The sequence below is a fragment of the Peromyscus maniculatus genome, chromosome 2, assembly GCF_049852395.1.
Source record: "Peromyscus maniculatus bairdii isolate BWxNUB_F1_BW_parent chromosome 2, HU_Pman_BW_mat_3.1, whole genome shotgun sequence".
NCBI lineage: Eukaryota > Metazoa > Chordata > Mammalia > Rodentia > Cricetidae > Peromyscus > Peromyscus maniculatus.
In genome coordinates, this window is record NC_134853.1 from 4,366,459 (window position 1) to 4,391,767 (window position 25,309).

General features: G+C 43.3%; 1 protein-coding gene across 2 annotated transcripts in view; it reads right to left on the bottom strand.

Annotated features, from left to right (window-relative positions):
• Cpa6 (carboxypeptidase A6) overlaps positions 1 to 25,309 on the bottom strand; it is a 315,011-nt gene that overhangs the window by 103,765 nt on the left and 185,937 nt on the right. The window contains exons 3-6 of one of the 2 annotated variants that reach the window (XM_006974688.3): positions 13,463 to 13,587; positions 8,439 to 8,553; positions 6,027 to 6,128; positions 373 to 477 (exon numbers count right to left, since the gene is read on the bottom strand). In XM_006974688.3, the coding sequence (XP_006974750.2) occupies positions 373 to 477; positions 6,027 to 6,128; positions 8,439 to 8,553; positions 13,463 to 13,587 (447 nt within the window). Of the gene's footprint in view, positions 1 to 372; positions 478 to 6,026; positions 6,129 to 8,438; positions 8,554 to 13,462; positions 13,607 to 25,309 lie in introns of both variants that reach the window. The other variant, XM_076563702.1, reaches the window with a different exon arrangement.

Below are 25,309 nucleotides of genomic sequence, written 5' to 3' on the forward strand. Positions count from 1 at the left end.
GTCCTCCTGCCTCAATCTCCCAAATGCAAGGATTGCAGATGTGCAGCACCAGTTTATGTGGCATTGGGGGTCAAATCCAGAGTCTGATGCATGCTGGGTACAAGCAGGCTATCAACTGGATTCATCCCTAAAACCTTCCTACCCCAGCTTTTTAATTGGGGCAGATGGCTCTACCTTTGGAGGACAGAGGTAAGTTGATCCAGGGCCATGGAGGGCTTCCTCAACATGAAAGCACCCCGCAGAATCAAGGTATTATTGCCATTCAATCAGGTATTGCTGTTCTCAAATCCCTACTTTATTTCTTGAGCAGAACAAAAGCCCATGGGACTCCTGACTGGCTGGAGCCGACACTCTGCAAAGGGTCTCACTTACTTCTCTTGCAAACCACTGACAAAAGGCAGGACCGATCCATTCTCTTGCATGAATGCCACAGTCTATCCAGACAGCTCTTTTGTAGGCTCGTGACTTTCTGCCCAGCTGAAAACAAGAGGATTCATAGTCACCAACTCAGGCTTTTATTTTTGGATCCACTGACCAGCATAATTTAATAAGGGCTCAGCATAATTCTTCACTATGGTTTTGTTTATTAGGTAACACATTAAAAAGATAAAGAGATTTCCTGTCTTCCTTGGAAGCCCCGGCTTGCTTATGCAGAAACAATAAATTTATTGCCTCAATACAATCAAAGAATTAGAAAATACACAAGGAAAATGGCAATCCCTAAAGTAGTTCACTGGCTCTGTTTTTTTAAATTTTTAAAAATTTTTACAATTAATTTAACTTTACATATCAGCCACGGATTCCCATCCTCCCCCTCCGCGCCCTCCCCCCAAACCACCCCCCATTCCCACCTCCTCCAGGGCAAGGACTCCCCTGGGGATTCAGCTCAGCCTGGTAGATTCAGTCCAGGCAGGTCCAGTCCCCTCCTCCCTTCACTCAGGCTGACAAAGTGTCCCAGCATAGGCCCCAGGTTCCAAACAGCCAGCTCATGTACTAAGGACAGGTCCTGGCTCCACTGCCTGGGGGCCTCCCAAACAGTTCAAGTTAATCAACTGTCTCACTTATCCAGAGGGCCTGATCCAGTTCCATGGGGGTTCCTCAGCTATTGGTTCATAGTTCATGTGTTTCCACTAGTTTGGCTATTTGTCCCTGTGCTTTTTCCAATCATGGTCTCGATATCTCTTGATCATATAATCCCTCCTCTCTCACGCAGATTGGACTCCTGGAGCTCCACCTGGGGCCTGGCCGTGGATCTTTGCATCTGCTCCCCTTAGTCATTGGATGAGATTTCTAGCACAGCAGTTAGGGTGTTTGGTCATCCTATTACCAGAGTAGGTCAGTTCGGGCTGTCTCTCGACCATTGCCAGTAGTCTACTGTGGGGGTATCTTTGTGGATTTCTGGGGACCTCTCTAGCACTTTGCTTCTTCCTATTCCCATGTGGTCTTCATTTATCATGGTGTCTCTTTCCTTGTTCTCCTTCTCTGTTCTTGATCCAGCTGAGATCTCCTGCTCCCCGAAGCTCTCTTTGCCCCCCGACCCTTTCCCTCCATTAACCCCCCTCACGTCCAGTTTGCTCACGCAGATCTCATCCATTTCTCTGTTGTTGGGTGATCCCTGTGTCTTTCTTGGGGTCCTGTTTTCTAGGTAGCCTCCCTGGAGTTGTGAGTAGCAGTCTAGTCATCTTTGTTTTACATCTAGTATCCTCCTGTGAGTGAGTACATACCATGTTTGTCTTTCTGAGTCTGGTTACCTCACTCAGGATGATTTCCTCTAGATCCATCCATTTGGCACTGGCTCTGTTTTAATGTCATAATTACTGAAATAAAAAGCAGAATTTCCTCCTTCCCCTTTCCTTCTCCTTCCCTCCTTACCATGCCCACCAGAAGGTTCTGAGGGATATTGCTTAAAGCATTATGCTTTATAGGCAAATTACAGCCAAACATCACAAAATAGAAAAATAAAACTTGATCTGTGGAATCAAAGGGCCAATTACAAATCCCCCTGACTATGCCAATATTACTTTAAATATGGTTTCTAGCCCAGGCATTGGTAGACATCACTTGGCAATCTATTCATAAGGGATAGTACTTTCATTCACCCATCAATTCACTTGACCAACATTCTGGGAAGTGCTTCTCAGCGTCAGACATCAGGCTCAGCTCTGGAGATTCAGAGATGAACAGATAAGAGATGTTTGTGCTGGTGAGAAGGGAGATGTGAGAACAACCATTCCAACTTCAGGATGTGAATGTCCATACGTTACTGTGGGAACATGGCGTGTTTTCTCACATTCTTGTGGGGAATAAAAGGAGGCTTAAATATTTAAGCAAGACAGGAAGACTGCTTGGGAAACAAGTTACAGGAAGACGTGTAAAGCTCGAAAGAATCTGAGGACACTGAATTTGAGGAAGGAACGGCAAATGAAGCTGAACAGCAGTAGGGAACTAATGGAGTCCTCAGGTGCTGTGCAGAAGGGATGAGGCTACACCTCATGTTCTATGATCTCCCTCCCCTCCCTTCTCCCTTCTTTCCTCTTGCTCCATCCCTCTCCTCTCCCCAAATGTATGTGCTTGCTTCAGAAAGTTGTCCCTGACTGCAGTGTGGAGTGTAGGTTAGAGGATGGGTTCACACTGACAGCAGTGTGGAGGGTGGGTTCACACTGACAGCAGTGTGGAGGATGGGTTCACACTGACAGCAGTGTAGGTCAGAGGATGGGTTCACACTGACAGCAGTGTGGAGGGTGGGTTCACACTGACAGCAGTGTGGAGGATGGGTTCACACTGACAGCAGTGTCGAGGATGAGTTCACACTGACAGCAGTGTGGAGGGTGGGTTAGAGGATGGGTTCACACTGACAGCAGTGTGGAGGGTGGGTTAGAGGATGAGTTCCCACTGACAGCAGTGTGGAGGATGGGTTCACACTGACAGCAGTGTAGGTTAGAGGATGGGTTCACACTGACAGCAGTGTGGAGGATGGGTTCACACTGACAGCACTGTAGGTTCGAGGATGGGTTCACACTGACAGCAGTGTGGAGGGTGGGTTCACACTGACAGCAGTGTGGAGGATGGTTCACACTGACAGCAGTGTGGAGGATGGGTTCACAATGACAGCAGTGTGGAGGATGGGTTCACACTGACAGCAGTGTGGAGGATGGGTTCACACTGACAGCAGTGTGGAGAGTGGGTTCACACTGACAGCAGTGTGGAGGATGAGTTCACACTGACAGCAGTGTAGGTTAGAGGATGGGTTCACACTGACAGCAGTGTGGAGGATGAATTCACACTGACAGCAGTGTGGAGAGTGGGTTCACACTGACAGCAGTGTGGAGGATGGGTTCACACTGACAGCAGTGTAGGTTCGAGGATGGGTTCACACTGACAGCAGTGTGGAGGGTGGGTTCACACTGACAGCAGTGTGGAGGATGGTTCACACTGACAGCAGTGTGGAGGATGGGTTCACAATGACAGCAGTGTGGAGGATGGGTTCACACTGACAGCAGTGTGGAGGATGGGTTCACACTGACAGCAGTGTGGAGAGTGGGTTCACACTGACAGCAGTGTAGGTTAGAGGATGGGTTCACACTGACAGCAGTGTGGAGGATGAATTCACACTGACAGCAGTGTGGAGAGTGGGTTTACACTGACAGCAGTGTGGAGGATGGGTTCACACTGACAGCAGTGTGGAGGGTGGGTTCACACTGACAGCAGTGTGGAGAGTGGGTTCACACTGACAGCAGTGTGGAGAGTGGGTTCACACTGACAGCAGTGTGGAGGGTGAGTTCACACTGACAGCAGTGTAGGTTAGAGGATGGGTTCACACTGACAGCAGTGTGGAGGATGAGTTCACACTGACAGCAGTGTAGAGAGTGGGTTCACACTGACAGCAGTGTGGAGGATGGGTTCACACTGACAGCAGTGTGGAGGGTGGGTTCACACTAACAGCAGTGTGGAGGGTGGGTTAGAGGATGGGTTCACACTGACAGCAGTGTAGGTTTGAGGATGGGTTCACACTGACAGCAGTGTGGAGGGTGGGTTCACACTGACAGCAGTGTGGAGGGTGAGTTCACACTGACAGCAGTGTGGAGGATGGTTCACACTGACAGCAGTGTGGAGGATGGTTCACACTGACAGCAGTGTGGAGGGTGGGTTCACACTAACAGCAGTGTGGAGGATGAGTTCCCACTGACAGCAGTGTGGAGGGTAGGTTAGAGGATGGGTTCACACTGACAGCAGTGTGGAGGGTGGGTTCACACTAACAGCAGTGTGGAGGATGAGTTCCCACTGACAGCAGTGTGGAGGGTAGGTTAGAGGATGGGTTCACACTGACAGCTGGGTGGAGGGTGGGTTCACACTGACAGCAGTGTGGAGGGTGGGTTCACACTGACAGCAGTGTGGAGGGTGGGTTCACACTGACAGCAGTGTGGAGGGTGGGTTCACAGTGACAGCAGTGCGGAGGGTGGGTTCACACTGACAGCAGTGCGGAGGGTGGGTTCACACTGACAGCAGTGTGGAGGATGAGTTCACACTGACAGCAGTGTGGAGGGTGAGTTCACACTGACAGCAGTGTGGAGGATGGGTTCACACTGACAGCAGTGTGGAGGGTGGGTTCACACTGACAGCAGTGTGGAGGATGGTTCACACTGACAGCAGTGTGGAGGGTGGGTTCACACTGACAGCAGTGTGGAGGATGGTTCACACTAACAGCAGTGTGGAGGATGAGTTCCCACTGACAGCAGTGTGGAGGGTGGGTTAGAGGATGAGTTCCCACTGACAGCAGTGTGGAGGGTGGGTTCACACTGACAGCAGTGCGGAGGGTGGGTTCACACTGACAGCAGTGTGGAGGATGGTTCACACTGACAGCAGTGTGGAGGGTGGGTTCACACTGACAGCAGTGTGGAGGGTGGGTTAGAGGATGGGTTCACACTGACAGCTGTGTGGAGGGTGAATTCACACTGACAGCAGTGTGGAGGGTGGGTTCACACTGACAGCAGTGTGGAGGGTGGGTGAGAGGATGGGTTCACACTGACAGCAGTGTGGAGGATGGTTCACACTGACAGCAGTGTGGAGGATGGGTTCACACTGACAGCAGTGTGGAAGGTGGGTTAGAGGATGGGTGGGACAAGCATGGGGACTGAAGCACAAGCCTGGCATTGAGGTCACTATTGAAATAGTCCAGGGCGAACAGACCCAAAGGTAAATTCAGGCAACAGCAGTGAAGACAGAGAAGAGCGGGAAAGAGTTTCAAAGAACTGTCCATTTTTGACGGTAAATTGAAAGTGGGGGATTGCAGCATAGAAGAAAAATTTAGGGAGACGCATTTCTAAGCTGGGAAGATGATGGTGTCATGAGTCTCAGGAGCTTTCGTGAATTTCTAAGTGAAAGTGTCCTGCATGAATTTAAAGCTCTACAAACTAGATAGAACGATCTAGGATGATTTCAGCTCTGGGTCAGATGGGACCATTTGGATGGAGTTTGTAGCGTGAAAGCAGAGCTGAGAGAAGAGTGGGAATGGCCAGAACCTTAGCAGTAGACGAGGAAAGAGGAGCCAGTGAACGACCTGGAGGATGGCTAGCCAGTGGAGACCGGTCAGCACCGAGTCCCCAGAGGAATTTTAAAGAAGTCTTGGGGGAAAGGCCAGTGAATCAACGTCCAAAGGAGAGGCAAGGAAGGAGATGGAGATCAGGTGAATGATGTTAGAAGCCTAGCTAAGAAGAGGAGAACTGGAGCGTCAGAATGTGTGATTAACAGGGGGAGGCAAAGACTAACTTCTTCACATTTATCAAGTTTTGATTGGTTCATCGGAAGTAGCACCAGCCCATAAGCACCAAGAACTCTGCATCTCAGAAACAGTATCCCCTGGAATATTCAAAGACCATGATTAAACCTGGCTCAAAAATCCAAGGCAGTTTCCCTTAAGTCAGTAAGATGATGTTAAATATGAGACTCTGTGAAAGACATTTTCATTTCCTCTCACAAGTCAAAGGGAAGGCGATACATATTTTGTGTTAACATTTTATCCTTCTCACCTGTAAAATAAAGAGAGGCCTTCCTTCATACGATCTCCCAATAGAGAACACCCGAACGAGGCCTGGTTGAGTTTGGTTCAGGTGGTGCATCCAGTTCTGAATCTGAAGGCAGATAAGGAAAACTTAGTCGGAGTTCCTCCCGACACACGGTCTTTTAGAGAGCACACATGACAGAAAGACAACAATGGCTTCAAATTCCAAGAACACACAGGGAGTAAAACCAGGAAGGGACCCCCACCGCCTGCTTTTAGTTTCCTTTAGGATACTTAAATGGTGATCTGTTTTCTCTACTGACAGCCAGGAGTGTAGGTCTTCTTGCTGTTACCTGTTGAAAAGATACCTTTCACTATCGCTACACCAGGATCGTCATGGCAGTGTTTGACAGAAAACTGACTGATGTGCTCTGGCTTTTTTGTTTGTTTTGGTTTTTTCAAGGCAGGGTTTCTCTGTGTAGCCCTGGCTATCCTGGAACTCACTCTGTAGACCAGGCTGGCCTCTGCCTCCGGAGTGTCGGGATTAAAGGATTTTGCTGCCACTGCCTGGCATGGCTTCCTTTTGAAAAACTCAAATTAATTTCCATTTTTTCCACAGGTGTTAAAGAGGAAAAGAAAGGAAGAAAGGGAAAAAAACCAGCTTCTGATAAACCCTCCAAATTACTTGAGAGCCACTGAAGTCTCATATATTGTAGTTTGAAACAGAGCAGAAGCTACCGGGAAGAGTCTTATCCACATCTAAGGTTATTCTGCTGGCCACTGGAAGGCAAATTCTGCATAATTCCTCTAGAGGAGTGCACGCTTGCATCAGTCCATTCACACACACTTAGCTGTCATCAGAGGAAGGCATATTGGAGATGATAAATAAGGTGCTGAGGAAGACAGGTGACATGTCTGACTTAAAAGCCCTGCAGGCAATAAAGAAGTCACATGGAAGGGTCCCACTGTTCCATGATGTGAGAGGGTCTGTGCTGAAAGAATATACAAATATATTTTCGGAAGTACTCATATTTTCCTTTTATTCTTATGTATTTTAACAAGCAGGAGGTATATATGTATATGTGTATATATATATATGCACATACATGGCTGCATCTATTTTTGAAATTTGACTTTTTTCTAGAGTATGTCAATATGCTTTCCATACGTCAACTTATCTGAAACCTTTTATTGCTTATAATTTCAAGCTTCTAGAAAGTATACTGAGACATGGAAATATGCAAAAGGAATTTAGAAAGGAGAATTATCTTCAATGAAAAATACTCTTAATAATATAGTAGAATCTCATTAATTTTGTGTCTGGAATTCCTTTGTTCAGTGTAGAGAAAACATGGAAGAATATATATCTCTTTATTCTGTGACAATTTCTCTAGTTGGAGGACTCTATTTGCCTGCATTGGGGAGATAGTAGTGAACACAGTAGACACTTGGTCCTTATAGAACATGCAGTTTATTAGCACAGAGGGTATCAGTCAACCACAGTTGTAGTGTGACCTGTGAATGGTGTCACATTTGTGTGCCATGGGGAGACACTGGTATTTGGGGAGCAGAGGCTTCTATGTAGCCCAGCAGAACAGAAAGAATGAATTGCTTGTTTTAGCTAGAATGTGAAGAATAGTACGTGGTCAGGTAAAGACTCAGTTTGAGTGTGGCAGTGAGGACAAGTTGATGTGAGTTTTCCATGTGGATTAAATGACTGTATGGGCAGAGGTCTAGAGGTGCCAATGATGCAGGCTGGCTGTTGGGAGGTCTGACATTTGCAAGGGTGCAAGACTAGTATGAAAGCTACTATGTCCCTCAGCCAACGCACTGTCCTCAAACTCTGGCCAGCTATGTTCCTTCCATGGCTTTCTAGTTAAGGTCTTTATAGCCCTGATTTTAACAACAATTAATGCATTGTTTGTGTATTTCCCATGTCCTTTATGCGGTTTATTAGGGGGAAGCAAGAGAGATGCAAATTATTTTGCTACTTCTTTTTATAAAAGTATATTTTATCTTATGTGTATGTGTGCTTTGCCTGCATGTGTGGACGTGTACTCCATGCTATAAACCATCTTTCTGGGGAGGCCAGAAGAGGGAATTGGGCTCCCTGGAAGTGGAGTCACAGACAGTTGTGAGCTGCCATGTAGATGCTGGGACCCAAATGAACCAGGGTTCTCTGCAAGAGCAGCAAGTGCTCTTTTTGGCCAAGACATCTTTCTGCCCCATTATTTTAATACTCCTTATTTAGCAGTAAAAGAACTAATGGAGAGATGTGTGAAGTAAGGGGCCTGAAGTCTAGAGTATTCTTTATGTCCTTCCAGAGCCTGTATCTCTGTTTTCACAGTTCTCTCTGCTCTTTATACCAAAGTGACAAAGATGAAATTGAAAAAACAAAATCAAATAGAACCCAACATTAAAAGGTCCCTTGATTACGTACGTCTTCTAAGGAGTGATACACCTCGTAGTTGTAGTCAGACAGGGACCTTCTGTTTCTCTGGGTGTGCAAGCTGTTTTCATTTTCCACAGCTTTCTGAAGATCTTCTATGAGGACCCTGGATTTGAAAGAGCAGACACGATGAAGAAGTAAGCCAAGAGCATGAAAAAATCAGGCAATGCCAGAGGAGAATCACACACAGAATAAACTAGCATAGGAGTGTCCCAGTGTGAGAGGAAAACAGAGAGAGCAGAGGGTGGCATTTCCAAAAATACCGAATGTTGAGAAAATGTGCTTTTTCAGGAAACAAAAACTGTTAAGATAAATGCTATAATGAATTTAAAGTGTAAAATTATAGTCAGATGTCCCTAAATAATAGTAGTGCTGTAATAATAGCGGCCATGGAGTGACCATCTATAACCATGCAACAGTAGCTGTGCGTACTCACTGCTTACCAGGGGCCAGATGCCCTGCTGTGTGCTTGATCCTCGGTAACAACCTTTGTGTTGGATTCTATTGTTTCCATCTTATAAATGAGGAGCCTGAGACTCTACAGGGTTAAGAATCTGCCATTGTTATTCTAACGCAAAGACAGAATCTGAGCTTGGGATGTGAACTCAAATTCTCATCTTGTGACCTCAAGTCCAGTGTGGCATAATGGAAACGGAGCCATGGCTGCTCTGGACGCCCTCTCCACATCTTCTTTCCCAAAGCCTCTCTCTGCTCACATGCCATCATCCAGAATCCAGGGAAGAGACAGCTTGGGAGGAGCTTTAGTTCTCAAGAGGAAACTAACAAAGGTGGGAAAAGCTATCTCATTGTCCCACTCAGGATTCCACGGAAGAGAAGCTCTGTTCTGAAAACTGGATGCATTTGGAAGCTGGAGGCTGAGGCCAGCTCAGGGATAGCAGGCCCATTGCTGTGGTGGAACCAGCTTCAGGAAGAACCATCCATGTTGTTGATATGGCATCTGAGCTTGAGTAGAGGTATGTCTTAAGGGTGCTACTGGCCACCACTCACTAGAATGGCACAGAGAGACGGACACTTGGTTCATCTGCAAGATGTCCAGATGTTAGAGAGACCTTTGGTGATTGTTCTCGCTGTGGCAGGTGCCTTAAAAGCTTTGTTCTTATATTTTATTGTCCAAAATAGAACCTGCTGCTTATAGGGTAAATTCCATTAAATAATACGTGGTAGCATCTCTAGGTGACATTTTGGCTAATCTATGTAAGTCACTTAATGGAAAGAATTATCATATACTGAATACATACTCTTTGGTCCCTAAGTAAAAAAACAATTTACTTGGGCATCAGGCACCAAGGACTGACTGACTTGTTATTTCATGAGTACACCACTGCAGACTGAACACCTAATCAGAATGGACTACTGACTTATTCCTTTTGTTTTACTTTTGTGTTTTGCTGTTGGAGACATCAGACGAGGTGAGGTGGAAGAGGATTTCTTAGTTTTCTTGGTAGCTGTGGTAGCTCAAAACCATGAGTGCCATGTAACTGGTCAAGCTGAACATCTTCACTATCCACAGTTGTCTTCTCCCCGGAGATAGGAAGTTATGGGGAATGGGTGCCTGGCCTAAACCACTGCAATATCACTGAGGCAGATTTTAGGAGTCAGTAAGAGCTATGTCAACATCTAAGGTTCCCTGTTCTTGGAGAGAACTTGGATAGTCAGGAAGGAGTTGGGTTTGATTAGGAGAGATATAGTCATAGACTCTCCATATTCCAGGGGCTGCAGGCAAACTTCAGGTGTGTTTGCCTTGTGTGCACTTTTTTTCTGTCCTATAAATGAAGATTAGAGAGTCTGCCTCATCCAGCACACTTCAGGAGGAAATCCTTTTGAATGTCCAACTTGAAAGGGTCTCGGGGGTGGGGCCCCTTGTTACAGTGACTTCAGCAAACCGGCACAGGCCTCTGAGACTGGGTCTACTACAGGCTCTAAGAGGACAATCTTAAATTAGAGAACAGTTGTAATATGGAAGCCCAACTCCACTGTCTTGTCAAGTAGTTGAGTAGAAACCAACTGGTTCCCAAAATGACCTTTCTAAACCATTGTATTTTGTTAGTTTTTATGGCTGATTGTGATTTTCTTATTACATTTATTTATTTGTGTGGATGTGTGTGAATGAGTGCTCACCGTGGTGTGTGTGTGTGTGTGTGTGTGTGTGTGTGTGTGTGTGTGTGTAGGTCAAAGGTCAACTTGAGGCTGTTGTTATCCTCTTCCACCATGGGCTTGAACATAGGTTGTCCGGAATGGCAGCAGGCTCCTTTACACATTGAGCCATCTTGCTGGTCCTGGTTTTGATTCTTATCTCAACTGGGCACAGCCCTATAATGGTGACAAGAACTATCAAAACTTTTTCAAATGATGTCATTCCTTATTGTAAAACTACCTACCCCCCAGTTCCCAGGCTAGGGGAGGGCTTTCAAAATGGAAATTGCATTGCCAATTTTTACAGGTATTTATAAAGTGTCTTTTTGTAATGGCAGAATGAGTCATCTCATTGAGAGGGTTGACCACCCAGGGGCCAGAAACAATGAGTCACATTACTTCTGCTTTACAGATCACTATAGCGATACATTCTGTACAGCTATACAGAGTAAATGATAATCTTTTGAAAATACCCTAGGCTACAATAATAAAAGTCAATTAAAATGATTTCTACCTACTGTGCCTACAGAATTTAATTGACTCTTATGTGTTATTATCTTGGGACTAACAAAATGAGTAATTTTAAGTGATTGTTCTTCATGAGGAAACAACTGATTTAAAACATTTATTTTTTCCCCCTTTATTCTCCATGACATGAAGTGTGATATTTTTTCTATACCAGTCCTACATGAACTATAGTTAATGGCAGAAAATATAGACTTGTTAAACTAACTGGTATGTTCTTTTCTACTGAACAATAATTAATGAAGCATGTGAGTTGTTACTGTGCACCTATAGATATAATTACCAAGCTCTTTCCCACTAGGCGTTCAGAGTATCAAAGCACGCCTTCTGAGCTATGAAGTGAAGAAAATGTGAGTGATATGAACAATGGTTTTCTGCACAGACTATTCTAGAAGCTCAGACCAAATACTTTCTTATAAGAAGCATGCCAGTGCTTTAATAAGGTGGGGATATTTTTCCATTTGTGTGACCTTGATCTTGTCACCAGCCACAGACTTTCTTTTCTAGGATTCATAACTTTCCTTAGCCCACATTTAACCTACATTTTGTCAGAACAGCCTTCCTTCTCGTCTGTCTCCCTCAGGCACATTATGTTGATTACAATGTAAAGACCTTCTCACCTTCCTTGATTCTTCTGTGTTCTCCCACAATTTCTCCTAGAATCTCCCCCGTCTTTATCCAGACTAGATACTCCTGACAAACCCTTGAACAGGTATTCACTGGGATCCTCCCCTTCCTCACCACACCAACCTTTCTATGCTCCTGTCTACCAGACCGTCAACCTCTATCAATGTTATGTTCTCCTCTCAGCAGCAAGCCGTCTGTTGGTTCTTACTTCTGTTTTCTCTTGGCAACATCCTTTAGAATCTGCTTCTCGACATCTTATAAAGAATTTTGTTTCTTCAGAAGACCACCAGCTGAGTTTTCCTTCAAATTATGGACTACCTCTCTACTATCTCTTTTTTTGAAGGGGGGGGGTAACCGGTGGGGGACCGGGGTCTTGCTTTGTGGCTCAAACTGGCCTAGAACTCACCATGTAATACAGATTGTCTTAGAATTTGTAATCCTCCTGTCTCAGTCTCCAGACTACTGGTATTACAGGCATGTACCGCGAAGGCTGGCTCTATTATCTGATATTGACCCACATTTATTCCTTCCATGTTAGTGATAAAGTCTGTTTGCTACTGTTAAAACCTCTCTAGCATCACCAGCGTCTCCTTTCTTAATGATCCTTCCCCCCCACCCCACGCCCCAGGCTGTAGACATGCCAAGTTTCTCCTTCTGGCCCATATCTCAAGTCTTCTGAGCGGTCATTGATGCTGTGTGTCTTGGTGGTCATTCCTTGCCCTCTTCTCCCCCTTATTGTAACTGCTCTGCATTTGTGGGCCTCACCCTCCCGTCACCTTCCTGTTTTCCATTCCTCACACCTGAATCTCTCCATCAACGTCAGCAACATAGCTTCCGTTGGTACCTCTCTTGTTAGGTAGGTACCACTGCAGTTGTGAACAACCTCACTCTCTGAAATCATTCTTTTCTTCCTTGACTCCCGTAACTGTCCCAATAGACTCTCTTCTGCTACAACGCTCCACTTAGAACCGTCTGAATATGCTCGTCTTTTCACATCTGTCTGCTCAGTCTCTTCCAAGCTAGAAAACTTAGCATCCTCCTCTGACTTCCCTCTTTTCTACCCTCCAACCGAGTGGAGAACCTGGGTAGTTTTACCCCTCGAAGATTGGAAGCCTCCGCTTGCTATCTGGACTGTTTCTGTCTTCGGCTATTGCAGTTCCATCCACAAATACAGGGCACTTTTGCTTCTATCCTCCAGGGGGCAGCACCACCCATAGCAGTGTGGGCTCCTCCCCCACGAGGAAAGGATCCTTCTTCCCTCTGCATACTTTCTCTCCGCCACCTCATCTGTCCCCCCACCCCCTTTTTTTCTGACGCTGGCCCTCCGTGCCGCCTTCCTTTGCTTGCCTTGTCCCCCAGGTCTGGCAGATGCCCAGTCTTATCCTGTGTTCTCTGCTGCTAACCAGGCTCCTGCAGGAAATCATTTCATCTCTGCCTTCCCTTTGGCTTTTTAGCATTGCTAAGTGTCTCCTCTTTCTCTATTCAGTAAGAGACTGTGTTGGCATTGATGACTTATTTTGCTAGCAGTGAAAGAAAGGTGTCTTTGTGGTTGTTCCTTTCCCGCATTAGACAAATAAGTTCTTCAAACACGATATACACACTTTTATTGCCTCCCTTTCAGAAGTTCTTGATAAACAACCTGGATATAGTCACCATTCAGTTGCAATTAGTACAAATAAAATTAGTAGCAAATAAAACAGAATGCTTACTTGTACTGGATGTGGGCTTCCTGGAGGAAGGCTAACAGGGTTCTGGAAGCATTTTGGGGAATATGGAGATCCGTGACTGTCCCCTCTGACACATAGGAGATACTGCTGGGCTGCCACAGGTCCACCTACAGTGCAGGAACCAACCTATAATTCATATGTAGTGTGGGTGGGAAAATCCATGTCACCGTGGCAAGCACATTACCTTGTTTGAATACAGTAACGGCAAACACATGCAGAGTAGACTCAATGCTTACACCTCCAGGGTTAAATCTGATCTGGCTTGAATTTGTGCCCTGAACTTCATCAGAGTCATAGAATTTGATGTTAATTCACAGCACATTTTAAGTCACAAGGTAAAAAATGGAGTGAAGGTTTAAAAATTCTTCTTTTACATTTATTGTATAAATATTTGAATAACTTTGAGAAGGAGAAAGATACAAACCATCCCCTTTCCTGCCACATAAGGAAACTGTGGTTCACGCATTTGGTAGTCCTCCCCCTATGTGTACAGTGCTGAAATAGAGGATACAGGCTTTCTCTGTGGGGACAAAGAGTCTCCCTGCTTTCCCTGAAGCAGCTGATCCCTCCACCAGCTTGCAAGGGCAAATCTGAGCCGGCTCACAAACCAGTCCATGGTTGTGAGCAAACAGAAGTGTGGGGCTGGGAGGTCATTCTGTCCATCTGTCAGCCCTGGGCAAGGACACAGCTAGGTCTGTATCACACTGTCCCCAGTGACAGGTCTTCAGAAGGGAGACAAATCTTAATTTAACTCAGCCATGTCTAACAAGATTGTCAGGCATTTTCTTCATCCTTTATGCTAATGCATAGTTTCATTTTTTTTTCCCTGTTCCCTTCTTTACTGAGGCTGGTTCCTTCCCTTTATAAGAGGCTTACTGGTACTACCTCCACTCAGCTTTGTATATTAGAAGCCTTTAACCAGACTTGTCATGTCTTTAACCCATAGCAGAACTTGATTTTTGGTAATAAGACTAACCATTTGCTGCCAAAGGGTACAAGGAAATTCCCCTTTGTCAAGGGGCTGAGAGCTATAGATACACAAAATGATAAGAATCATCACTCTGGGCTTAAGTCTATAGATGCTATTTTTTTTTAGATATATGCTAAAATAGAATCCTCATCCCACAAAAAAGAGTGTCTTGTGCACTGGAAAGTACCGTGGAAATAATAAACTATAGGTGAGGTCTAACGCTTGAACTCTAACATCACTTACAGTGGTGGGCCACACCTGGACCTCCAGCCATTTGAGAGGCTGAGGTAGGAGGACCATGAACTTGAGAGCAACCTGGGCTAGACCCTGTCACAAACAAATAAGCAAACAACAATAACAACAAATCCCTAGGTTATCAGAAAGCATTTGAACTAATGGGTAATAAACAAAAAGTAATGTATAAAATCAGGAATCTGGCCACATCAGGTTTATAAGATTTTATGACATGTAAAAATCAGTGGTAGTTTTTGCTCCTTTAAATTCTGAAGCTAGCCCTCCAGGTTTCATTATAGAATATGCATGCATACATGTAAATATACTTTGTTCTCATCCATTCCCTTTCCACACTATCTTCCTTGAATCCCCTGCTTCTTGCTGGCCCTTTTCCTTTCCCCAAATAGTTGTCCCTTCTGCTTTCATGTTACATGTATTCTATTTTGCTCTAACCCCCTCCATAAGACGCTTTCTTACTCTCTCATGATCCCCCTTTTACCCCGAGTACCTATACCCCCCAACCTCACATATATAGTTTTTTTTTAATATGAGAGTATGTGGTATTTTTCTTTCCGAATCTGGTTTACTTCTCCTAAAATAATGATCTTCAGTCCCATTAATTTTTCTATGTGTGCCATGGTTTCATTTTCACTCATGAAAATTCATTATTTTTCATTTTATTATGAAAAAAGTCTTATTGTGTTTACGTGACATGTTTTCCTACCCATTCATTTGTTTGTGGGCATCTAGTCTGGTTCCATTTCTTAGATGCTACGAGTAGCCATCTCTGGGGTGTGTTGCTATGGAGTCTTTTGGGCATATATGCGGAAGTGGTGCAGCTGGTTTGTTTGGGAGATCTAGTTGAGGTTTTCTTTTTTGGAACTTCCACAATAATTTCCATGGCAGCTGCCTAAGTTTACATTCTCAAATATATAAGAAACCCCAAAGCTTAACACCAGCCGCTGTAGTAAAAGAAGAAACACAGTTGAAGGCTGGGCAAATGATCTGAATAGATGCTTCCCCGAAGAAGAAACACAAATGGCCAACGAATGGTTCATATCCAAAGGAAAGGACATCAGCATGATGGAGATGCCTATATCTCCATGTTTACCACAACGCTGTTACAGCAGCTGACACTGATTCCCCTCAACAGAGGGGTGGATAAGATGTTCCACACATACACAATGGGATGCTAGTTAGCCAGAAAGAAGAATGAACTCTGTTACTTGCGGCAAAATGCATGGAACTAAAAGATACTGTGTTAAATGAAGCAAGCTATATGTGGAAGTTAACAATGTCACCCTAAATGTGGAATAGTGATTATTAGGGACTAGGAAGAATGTGGGGGATGGATAAAATGAGGCTGGGTAAAGGGGTGCCAGAACAGTCATGTAGAAGGAGTAAGTTCACTGTTTCACAATACAGAGGGTGAGTATGGCTTGCAATACCTATTCTATACTTTATGAAGCTCTAGAAGAGAAATGAAGGGCTCAAAACCTGAACTGATGAGATCAAAGTGCTACTTATTCCACCTTGATCAGTGCATGTCGTATACATGCACACTGAACCCCATTAATACGTACATTTAATACAGGCATAAAAGTTAAGCAGCAGATATGATTTATCATTGCTATTTGAAATGTGAGTGAGATGTAGCTAGAACAAAGTTCTACTTGATGTTTCCAGTTAAGATGAAGATCAGCCTGGGACTGCTTATTCGGGAAGAGCTGAGTGCAGAGATGGCTTTGAGGATTCAGGATGGGGAGCAAGGAATAAAATCAAGATGATGAATAGAGCAGGGATGCTTCCTAGCACACAGGCCAGCAGCTGGATGGGAAATCTCTAGAATGACAGGCACAAATTCAAGCTCCATGCTTGAGTGCATGTGTGACGTGGGTGAGTTCCCTAACCTCTCTGGCTCTCACGTTCTCTGCTGGCAAAATCAAGCTGATGAACCAATCCACTTGATAAACAGTGTTTAACAATGCAAGTTGCTGCTATTTTTGTTGTAATGGAAATTGGGAAGATTGTAGAAAATGGATTACAAGAGTGAAGCCTAGTGCTTGGCAACCTGGGTGTGAAGATCAAATCAGCCCTTTATCCCAACTCTCTGTGTCTTAGTTTCTCAGTTTATAACATGAGATGGTGAACAGTGTATTTTTCATATATATTTGAGGTACAAGTGAATCAATATGTGTAGAATGCTTAAAATTGTGCTTGATGTCATCAGGCATTCATGAAATGATAAAGGCTTTAAAATCAAAATATTCTACTTCAGTCTGTCTCTAACTCCACGGTTGTCCTGGCCCCTCTACTGCACTGTTTCTTAGCCTGGACTCTATGAGAATGGTCCCACCTGTCTGTCTGTCAGTCAGTCCCCTGGATGATTTTATATCTGGTCCAGGTGTCACCAGGCTCTCAACTTCCCACAGCCTCAGGGTAATTCTTGTGTTGTGTGCATGAGTGTGTGTGCATGTGTGTGTGTGCGTGCATGTGTGCGTGTGCGTGCATGTGTGCGTGTGCGTGTGTGTGTGTGTGTGCGTGCGCGTGCACGTGCACGTGCGTGCGTGCGTGCGTGCGTGCGTGCGTGTGTGTGTGTGTGTGTGTGTGTGTATAGTGTAGGCATTTGCCACGTCCCTTCAACTTGTGACAGATTGCCTGCCTCGCAGCTACCCAAAATAACACACAGAGGCGTGGAAGAGGACTGTCCTGACTTACTATATTTACTCTAATATTTTGTTGTTCTGAAAAAACTGTTAGCTATTAAGAGTGCTTGCATTTCACAGGAAGTGTGTGTGTGTGTGTGTGTGTGTGTGTGTGTGTGTGTGTGTGTGTGTGTGTGTACCTGCAAAAGCTGTAGTAGGGAACCAGATCCCTAAGAGCTGGAGTTATAGGTGGTTGTAAGCTCTGACATGGGTGTTGCACACCAAATAAGTCCTCTGCAAGAGCAGAAAGTGCTCTTAACCACCACACCATCTCTCCAGCCCTTCCAACCGTATTTTTTGGAGACAGGTGAGACAAGGTCTCTCAGTGAACTTGGAGCTTGGTGGTCAGCTAGATTGGTTGTCAAGAGAACCCAGGGATCCTCTTGTCTTCAGCAGCCCCCAACCCTCTATCTTCCTCACTGCCAGGACTGCCAGGCTTTTTTATATAGGTCCTGGGGATACACTCTCATGCCCACGTACTTGTAGCACATTACACACTAAGACAGTGCCCAAGTCCTCATTGGGAGGGTTTGTGAGAAAACTCGCTACCATCTTAGTGTTTGGGTAGTACTTGATTTAATTTGCATAATCATATTAATTCAGCATTAAGACTCACGAAATCTTAATATACTGGAGAGTGCCTTTTCCTGTTTACTCTTTAAACTGCCTTTTTGGTCTTGCCCCATTTATCATTCTTGAATCTTCTTTCAGAATTTTTGCCTACTGTCTCCCGGGAAGCTTCTTTGACTGCCAAGTTTAGATCAAGCACCTTTGATATCTGCTTTTGTGGAATTCTGCTTCTTCCATAGTCTACAGTTTTTAATTGTATTTCATTTGCATGATTGCTATGCTCACTTCCCAGAGCTGCATTAATAAGTTTTAAAAACTGGGTACTTTAAAATCAATCTATTCTTTGGACCAGTATTACAGTATTGGCAGGATTGTGCTCCCTCTGAAAACTCTGGGCAGCATCTATACTGCCCAGTTCCAGCTTCTGGTGGCTTTGGGCATTCTTTGGCCTATGGGGATGTCACCTCAATCTCTGCTTCTGTTTCCACATAGGCTTCTGATCCGGGTCATCTTTTCTTCTGAGGATACTTGTCTTTGAACTTTGAGCCATCTGGGTACTCCAGGGTGATGTTATCACGAGAGCCTCAAATATCCCTGATCACATCCTCAAGCTTTGATTAGGAATGAGACATGTCTTTTTAATTGAGAATTTCATATATGAGTATTTTATTTACACCTTTCTCTTCTTCCTGTTCCTCTCTCTACTTTCTCTCATCTCTCTCCCACTCCTCAAATTCATGGGTTCTTAGTCTTTAATTATAATTGTTATACACACATGCACACACATACATTCACACATATACAAGCACACACACACACATTTTATAAACATAAACTGCTGAGACCATTTGGTATTGCTCGTATGGGCTTAGGGCTCACTTCTTGGGACTGGCCACTCACAGAGGACCGACTGTCCTCTCTTACTGCTAGTTGCCTGTAGCTCTCCTTCTAGAGGTGAAGCCTTGTGAGAGTTCCCCCATATACATTGCCATATATACGGCCCTGTTTAGATAACCATATTTTTGGGATCTCCTGAGTGCAGCCTCCCTGTAATAGATAGAAGGCACCATCTCTCTGAAGACACCTTGTCCTGGTCTCCTGGTCCTTACAATGTTTCTGTCCCCTTTTCCTGTGATGTTCCCTGAGCCTTAGGTGTGGGGTTATGTTGTCGATGGATCAACTGGTTCTCTGCGTTTTGACAAGTGTGGCTTTCTGTAATGGTCTCTGAGTGGTGTAAAAAGACTTCTTCAGTGAGGGGTAAGAGCTGCACTTACCTGTGGATAAAGGGTAGGTATTTAGAATGCAGTTGGGCGTTATACGGTTTATGTCTTTTTTGAGGGCTCCTATCTAACCCATGAAATGTGTTATGCAAATGCTGTTCTCCCATCATCTCTGTAAGAGTGGGGCTGTGGCACCTCACCCTCCCATTATTATGTCCCCACTATGAAGGTCAGGGCCTGGTACTCAATAGGCACAAAGTAAATATGTGGTAGATAGGGTTAATACATCTATTTTCTCTTTAAGGTGTATATATACATGTATATATATTTATTCATTCTTTGGGAATTTAATATATGCATATACTGTATTTTAATTTATACCTACTCACACCCACTCCTGTCTTTTCATTCAACTATAAGCTATCCTTAAGATTTCTCTACCGTACCAAGATGTTGAGAAAGTGGTCCACTCATTTTATCCACATCTCCTATGAATGATAAATTTTTGCTTTTGATGTTGTTAATATTTGAATACATTCATGGACTATGACACTTCTTAGTTCATAGTTTGGCGGCATTTTTTATGGATGACTGTCAGGCCACTTCAGTTATAGAGTAAAGGAACCATGTAAGGTGTGTGTGTGTGTGTGTGTGTGTGTGTGTGTGTGTGTGTGTGTGTGTGTTACTTGTCCTTGTTCTGCTTATTATAACATTTTAACATACTTGGGCTTCTGGATGGGAAACTTGGCCAGGGATTATGATCTATGAGCCAAAGACATGTTGAAAGTGGTTGGAATTCTACTAATTTTACCTTCCCCTTTATCTTTTTTTCTCTGAGTGGAGAAGCAATATCTACTCCCCTGAAACAGTTTCAGTAATCCCAATTACACCCACCCCCGGCTCCAGAAATTCAGGCAGCTAAATCTTCTTAAATTGATGTTTTTTTTTTTTTATTAAGGAAAATGAAAACATATTAAGAAGTAATTAGTCATTAAAATAATAATTTTAATTAGTTGGGGCCTAGCTTGGCCTATTTTTTTAATTGTTATATCATAATATTTGAGACTGGGTAATTTATAAGCTAAAGCTTATTTTGGCTCACAGCTCTGTGAACTGAAATTCAGGAAACATGTCACCACAGGGACTTTACGTTGCTTTAATTCATGTCATAAAGCAGAGGAGAAGTGGGTAGCTATAGATGAGGCAACATTCAAGGTGTAGGTAGTTTGCAGGACTGCCCACCACTGTGGAAACGAATCTGGCCCCAAGAGAACTCACTCAGCAACAGGAATTCGTGTGGTCCTACAGTCCTACAAGAGTTAGGAGGGGCTAAGCCACCCATGAAGGCACTTTTTCAAGGCCTGACCACCATCATAGTCCCCCCTTCCAAACATTGATATTTTAAGGCATTAAGGTTCCAACACATGAACTTTGGAGGAACATGTTCAAATGGTAGCAAGGGCCAGAAATAAACAGATCAGTCCAGAGAAAAGCATTGCTTAGGATTGCAAACTTTGGTGTGATTTACTAATGTGAATTCTAGTCCCTAGGTAGACATTATTTCTACAACACTAGGTGAAAACAAGAAGGTTTCCTGAGGTTTTGTTTTGTCATATGATTTTCCCTTTTCCTTCCACTGAATGCCAACCTCCACAATTGGATGGGGTTATTCATCAAAACAAGGCATGCATATTGGGAGAAAAATAAAGTCTTACTATTTTTCCAAACTAATTATTTTTCTTTTTTTGTATTTTTGAGACATGGTTTCATGTGGTGATATATTATGTCTCCCAATATATTGTGCACCCTAATAAAGCTTATCTGAGGATCAGAGGGAAAAGCCAGCTATTATATTAAGCATAGATGTCAGGTAATGGTAGCACACGCCTTTTTTCCTAGCATTTGGGAGGCAGAGATCCATGCAGATCTCCGTGAGTTCAAGGCCATACTTGGAACAGAGCCGAGCATGGTGGCATACACCTTTAATCCCAGCACTAACCATAGAGGTCTGGAGGTCTGTACAGACAGACAGGAAGTGATGTAGCTGGGTGGAGAGAGGAAGTGAGATGGCAGAACAGAAAGACATATAGGTGTGGTTATACAGGAAGTAGGTCTCTTTGGAAGCTGAGGAGTTGGTGAGGTGAAGTTGGCTGTGGCTTGTCTTATTCCTCTGATCTCTCAGTTTTTCACCCCAATATCTGACTCTGTTTTTTTTTTTTTTTATTAATAAGATGGTTTAGCAATTCGTCTTACAGTTTCACTATGTATCTCTGGCTAGTGTGAACTCACTATGTATACCAGGCTGGTCTCAAACTGACAGATATCCATCTATTTCTGCTTCCCAAGTTATTGGGATTAAAGGCATGTGCCACCATGGCTGACTTTAATTTTTACATTCAATTATTTTAGAAGAGCATTGGAGGCATGCAGTCAATGATGTCTAGGGTACATGTGTAGTTAACAAAAAGTTAGGTTTATTGGTTTATTGTGGTCTGAACAATTCAACACAGGGAATGATGGAGCCTTAGAACTTGAAGGATCTTGAGCTGCCCTGGGGTGATCTTGTATAGGGTTTAAGGAAAGTGGACCTTTACTCTGCACTGAATGCTTCTGAGTGGGGGCATTAACTTTGTTATCTAATGCCTTAATTTTATCTAGCAGATGGGAGGAATAAAGTGGAGCAAGAGTTTGAATAGGCAGAGAAAGAGTATTCTCATCAATTAGCCAGACATGTCTTTGTTATTCTGCTATAGATAATCATTTTTACTTTGGTCCATGTTTAGGCATGCTAACTATGTTCTTGTTCATTTTATTTCTTGGTGTACCCAGTGTAGACTTTTCTAAAGGTTTATGTTCACCAGGAGAACACCATGTTCCAGTTGAGGTGGCCAGACTAGCTTTTCCCTTTCTAAAGATCAGATAATTACTGATATACTTAGGTCATGTGATAACTAATGGCTATCAGATGAGCAGCATTAGGTCATGGAGTCTTGGAAGTGATTTGGGAGCAATGGCATTTGAGTTTATGGAATGACAATGTAGACCTGCATGACTCCACCTAAAAAGAATTAACAATCAGTTACAATAGATTCAGTATTCTGCGTCGTTCTGTAGTACTACATAACTTGACTTTTTCATGGACATGATCCAGTTCCAGCTCAATTTCTGCCCTGCAAGTAAATATTTGAATACTTACAAGTACTAAGGAAAGGCCCCAACTTTCTCACTAAAAATTCCAAGAACTTAACTGCCACTCACAAAGCTTATTAGAAGGGGGAACTGACAGTTGGCTATTTTTTCCTGGCTTCATAGAACCCTCTACCCATAGTGCGGAAGAGAGGCACACACCTTTAATCTCAGGGCTCTCAAATTCCAGGCCAGCTGAGGCTACAACAGTGAGACCTTGACCTCCCACCCCCCAAAAACAATAAACAGTAACAAAGCAACATCACAAATCCAAAACAAAACTCTGTACCCAAGAACACACTGGTATTTGTTAGTCTGATTCTGTAAAGGAGTGAGTGGACATAATCAGAGACCACCTTGTTAAGTCCATGTGAAAAGAAGAGCCCCTGGGTTTTTTCTCATCATGTAACCAAGATTCCCCTCAATCCCCTTTTGATGATTTATGATTTTTAACAGTAAGGACATGTTCATGACATTTGATCACCACATTCAAAAGAATTTCATTTGGTATTCTAAACAATAGTATGATAATATAATTACATTTAAAATTCTGAGCCCACTCTGGGCTTTAATAATGAAAACCACTCTGGATTTTATTATGCATTTCATCTTTCAGATGCTGCCTCATGAATTCTCCTATGTAACCAAAGAAATCAAACAAAACTTATCTCTAGTTTAATGAAAAAAATTCCTTTTGGGGAACAAAAGATGATTATTCCCTGACTGAGTCTATTTAAACTTTGATACTTCATATCTCTGAACCTTGATTTTCTTAATTATCAATAATGAGGTTGTTGAAATACACGATTTACAAGTAACCCTTAAACTCTGGTATTATGCTAGGTTTGGCGAACTCTAGGGAGTATAAAAGTTTACATTCCTTAAAAGAATATCTCTCAAATTACTAATACTTCCTCCCTTTATCTAAAAGTCAGAGAGAAGTCTCTATCAATGATTTAGTGTAAGTATCCCCTCTTAGCAATCAGTTATTATTGGCTGATAGGTCCCTGTTTATTAATAATATATGAGCAAGATAATGATTCAGTTTTTTAAAAAAATTAATTGCCACCCCTTTACTGAAAAGCACACTTCTTTTTTCCTCAAACAACGAAGATGAAATGAAAATCACCACCCCATTTTCCTCCACAAACTGGGCTGATATGGAAAATCATCGAGGGCTGGATGATAAGGGAACTGGATGATCATTCTGTGCACAATTTCAAGGACCTGGAGATTGCTCTGCCTCACAGTTATCTGTGAGAACAGGCTGACTCTCAAAGGTTACAGCTATGGTAACCACCACACATTTATTCACTGTTTACTGAAAGCCTTTGGAATCTCAGTCATCGAGCTAAGTGTAGAGTTTGCAAGATTAGTAAGATATAGCTTTGCCCGTAAGAACCAAGCCAATGCCACACACATTGTGATTAATCTACAGAGGGAAGATACAAAGAGTTCTATCTTATTTGGGGAGGTGATTTCCTAGGAGAATTGCTGCCAGTATATAATGATGAATATGAGTAGGAATTAGCTTGGTAAGTAAGATAGAAGGAAGGGTGAGTGAGAAGCATCTTTCTGGGCAGAAGTCTCTGGGTCAGGGATAGAAGAGGAGGGACAAAGGGTTTTCTTACAGTGTTGAAGTTTACTGAGCCTTGTGATTCTGAAAAACAATGATGGCTATGTTAATCCTCTTGCTCCATTGTCTTCCCCATGTGACTCAGATAGACTCATCGACTCCCCTCATGGGTCCTTATCACCAACCCAGACATTCCAGATGCCTATGTTTGCTTCACAAGTAGCTGAACTTCTCACACCCTATGGCCAATCTGACCAAAGCTCTTGCTATCATGGCCCAAGTTTTAGTTATACTTCATTTCTAGGCCTCTGAATTTCCATCTGTCCTCAGCTTGGGTTAGCATTAATCCATAAGAGATCAACTGATCTTAGGAGATGAGATTCTTTGATCCACTGTGTGGTCAAGTTATTCTCACCTGTTGGTCCTACTTACTGACACTCGGATCTTTCTAGCCTTGTTACATTCACCTCTAAAAGAAACACCCTCTGTTGATTTGTAGTTGTGTAGGACGGAAGGTTAGGTGTTGCTTTGCTGCAGCGGTCTGTTTCTTTCCTTTCACAACAGTCCCTTTGATGGGTCTCAGTCCTAAAGTTTGGATTCAGTTTTGATTTGACAGAATAATGCAAGAGCATGCTCATGGTTTATTTGGCAAGTTGCAACTACAGAAGAAATTCTTATAACCAACTGCTTTCTAATGGATCCTGACTAAACCAGACTTCTCCTATAATGAAAGGCCATCTTGTTTCAAGGAAAATTTTAAAATAAAGATATTGTCACCCAGGTCTCCCATATATCCATCTCCAAATAGCAAGACTTCAAAAGAGAAACTAGGTGCAAACTTGTAGTAAAACATTAAAGATAAGCAAAAAGAATAACAATACATGATTTAGTTGATCAGAGCATGCACATCTAACCAGGAGGGCCATGGGGCTGTATATGAATGAAATTCAAGTTCATTAGCTTTCCCAAAGCCTTAGACAGACTCAGGGATTGATGTTATACTAGAGTCTGGAAGACATTAAGATTGTATGAGAAGGCCAGTGAGAATTCTAAATTTTCCATTTATCGTGCCCACTCTTAGGCATGTCCTTGTTCAAATCCTTAGAGCAGTGGTTCTTGACCTGTGGGTTGTGACCCCTTTGCAGGTCAAATGACCCTTTCACAGGGGTTGCATATTACATTATGATTCATAACAGTAGCAAAATTACAGTTATGAAGTGGAGATGAAACTATAAAACTAATTTTATGGGTGAGGGTCACTACAACATGATTAACTATATTAAAGAGTCACAGCATTAGGAAGGTTGAGAACCATGTTAGTAGAGTAGTATGTTTGCAGGAGAAATAAAAATGGAGGGGCTTCAAATG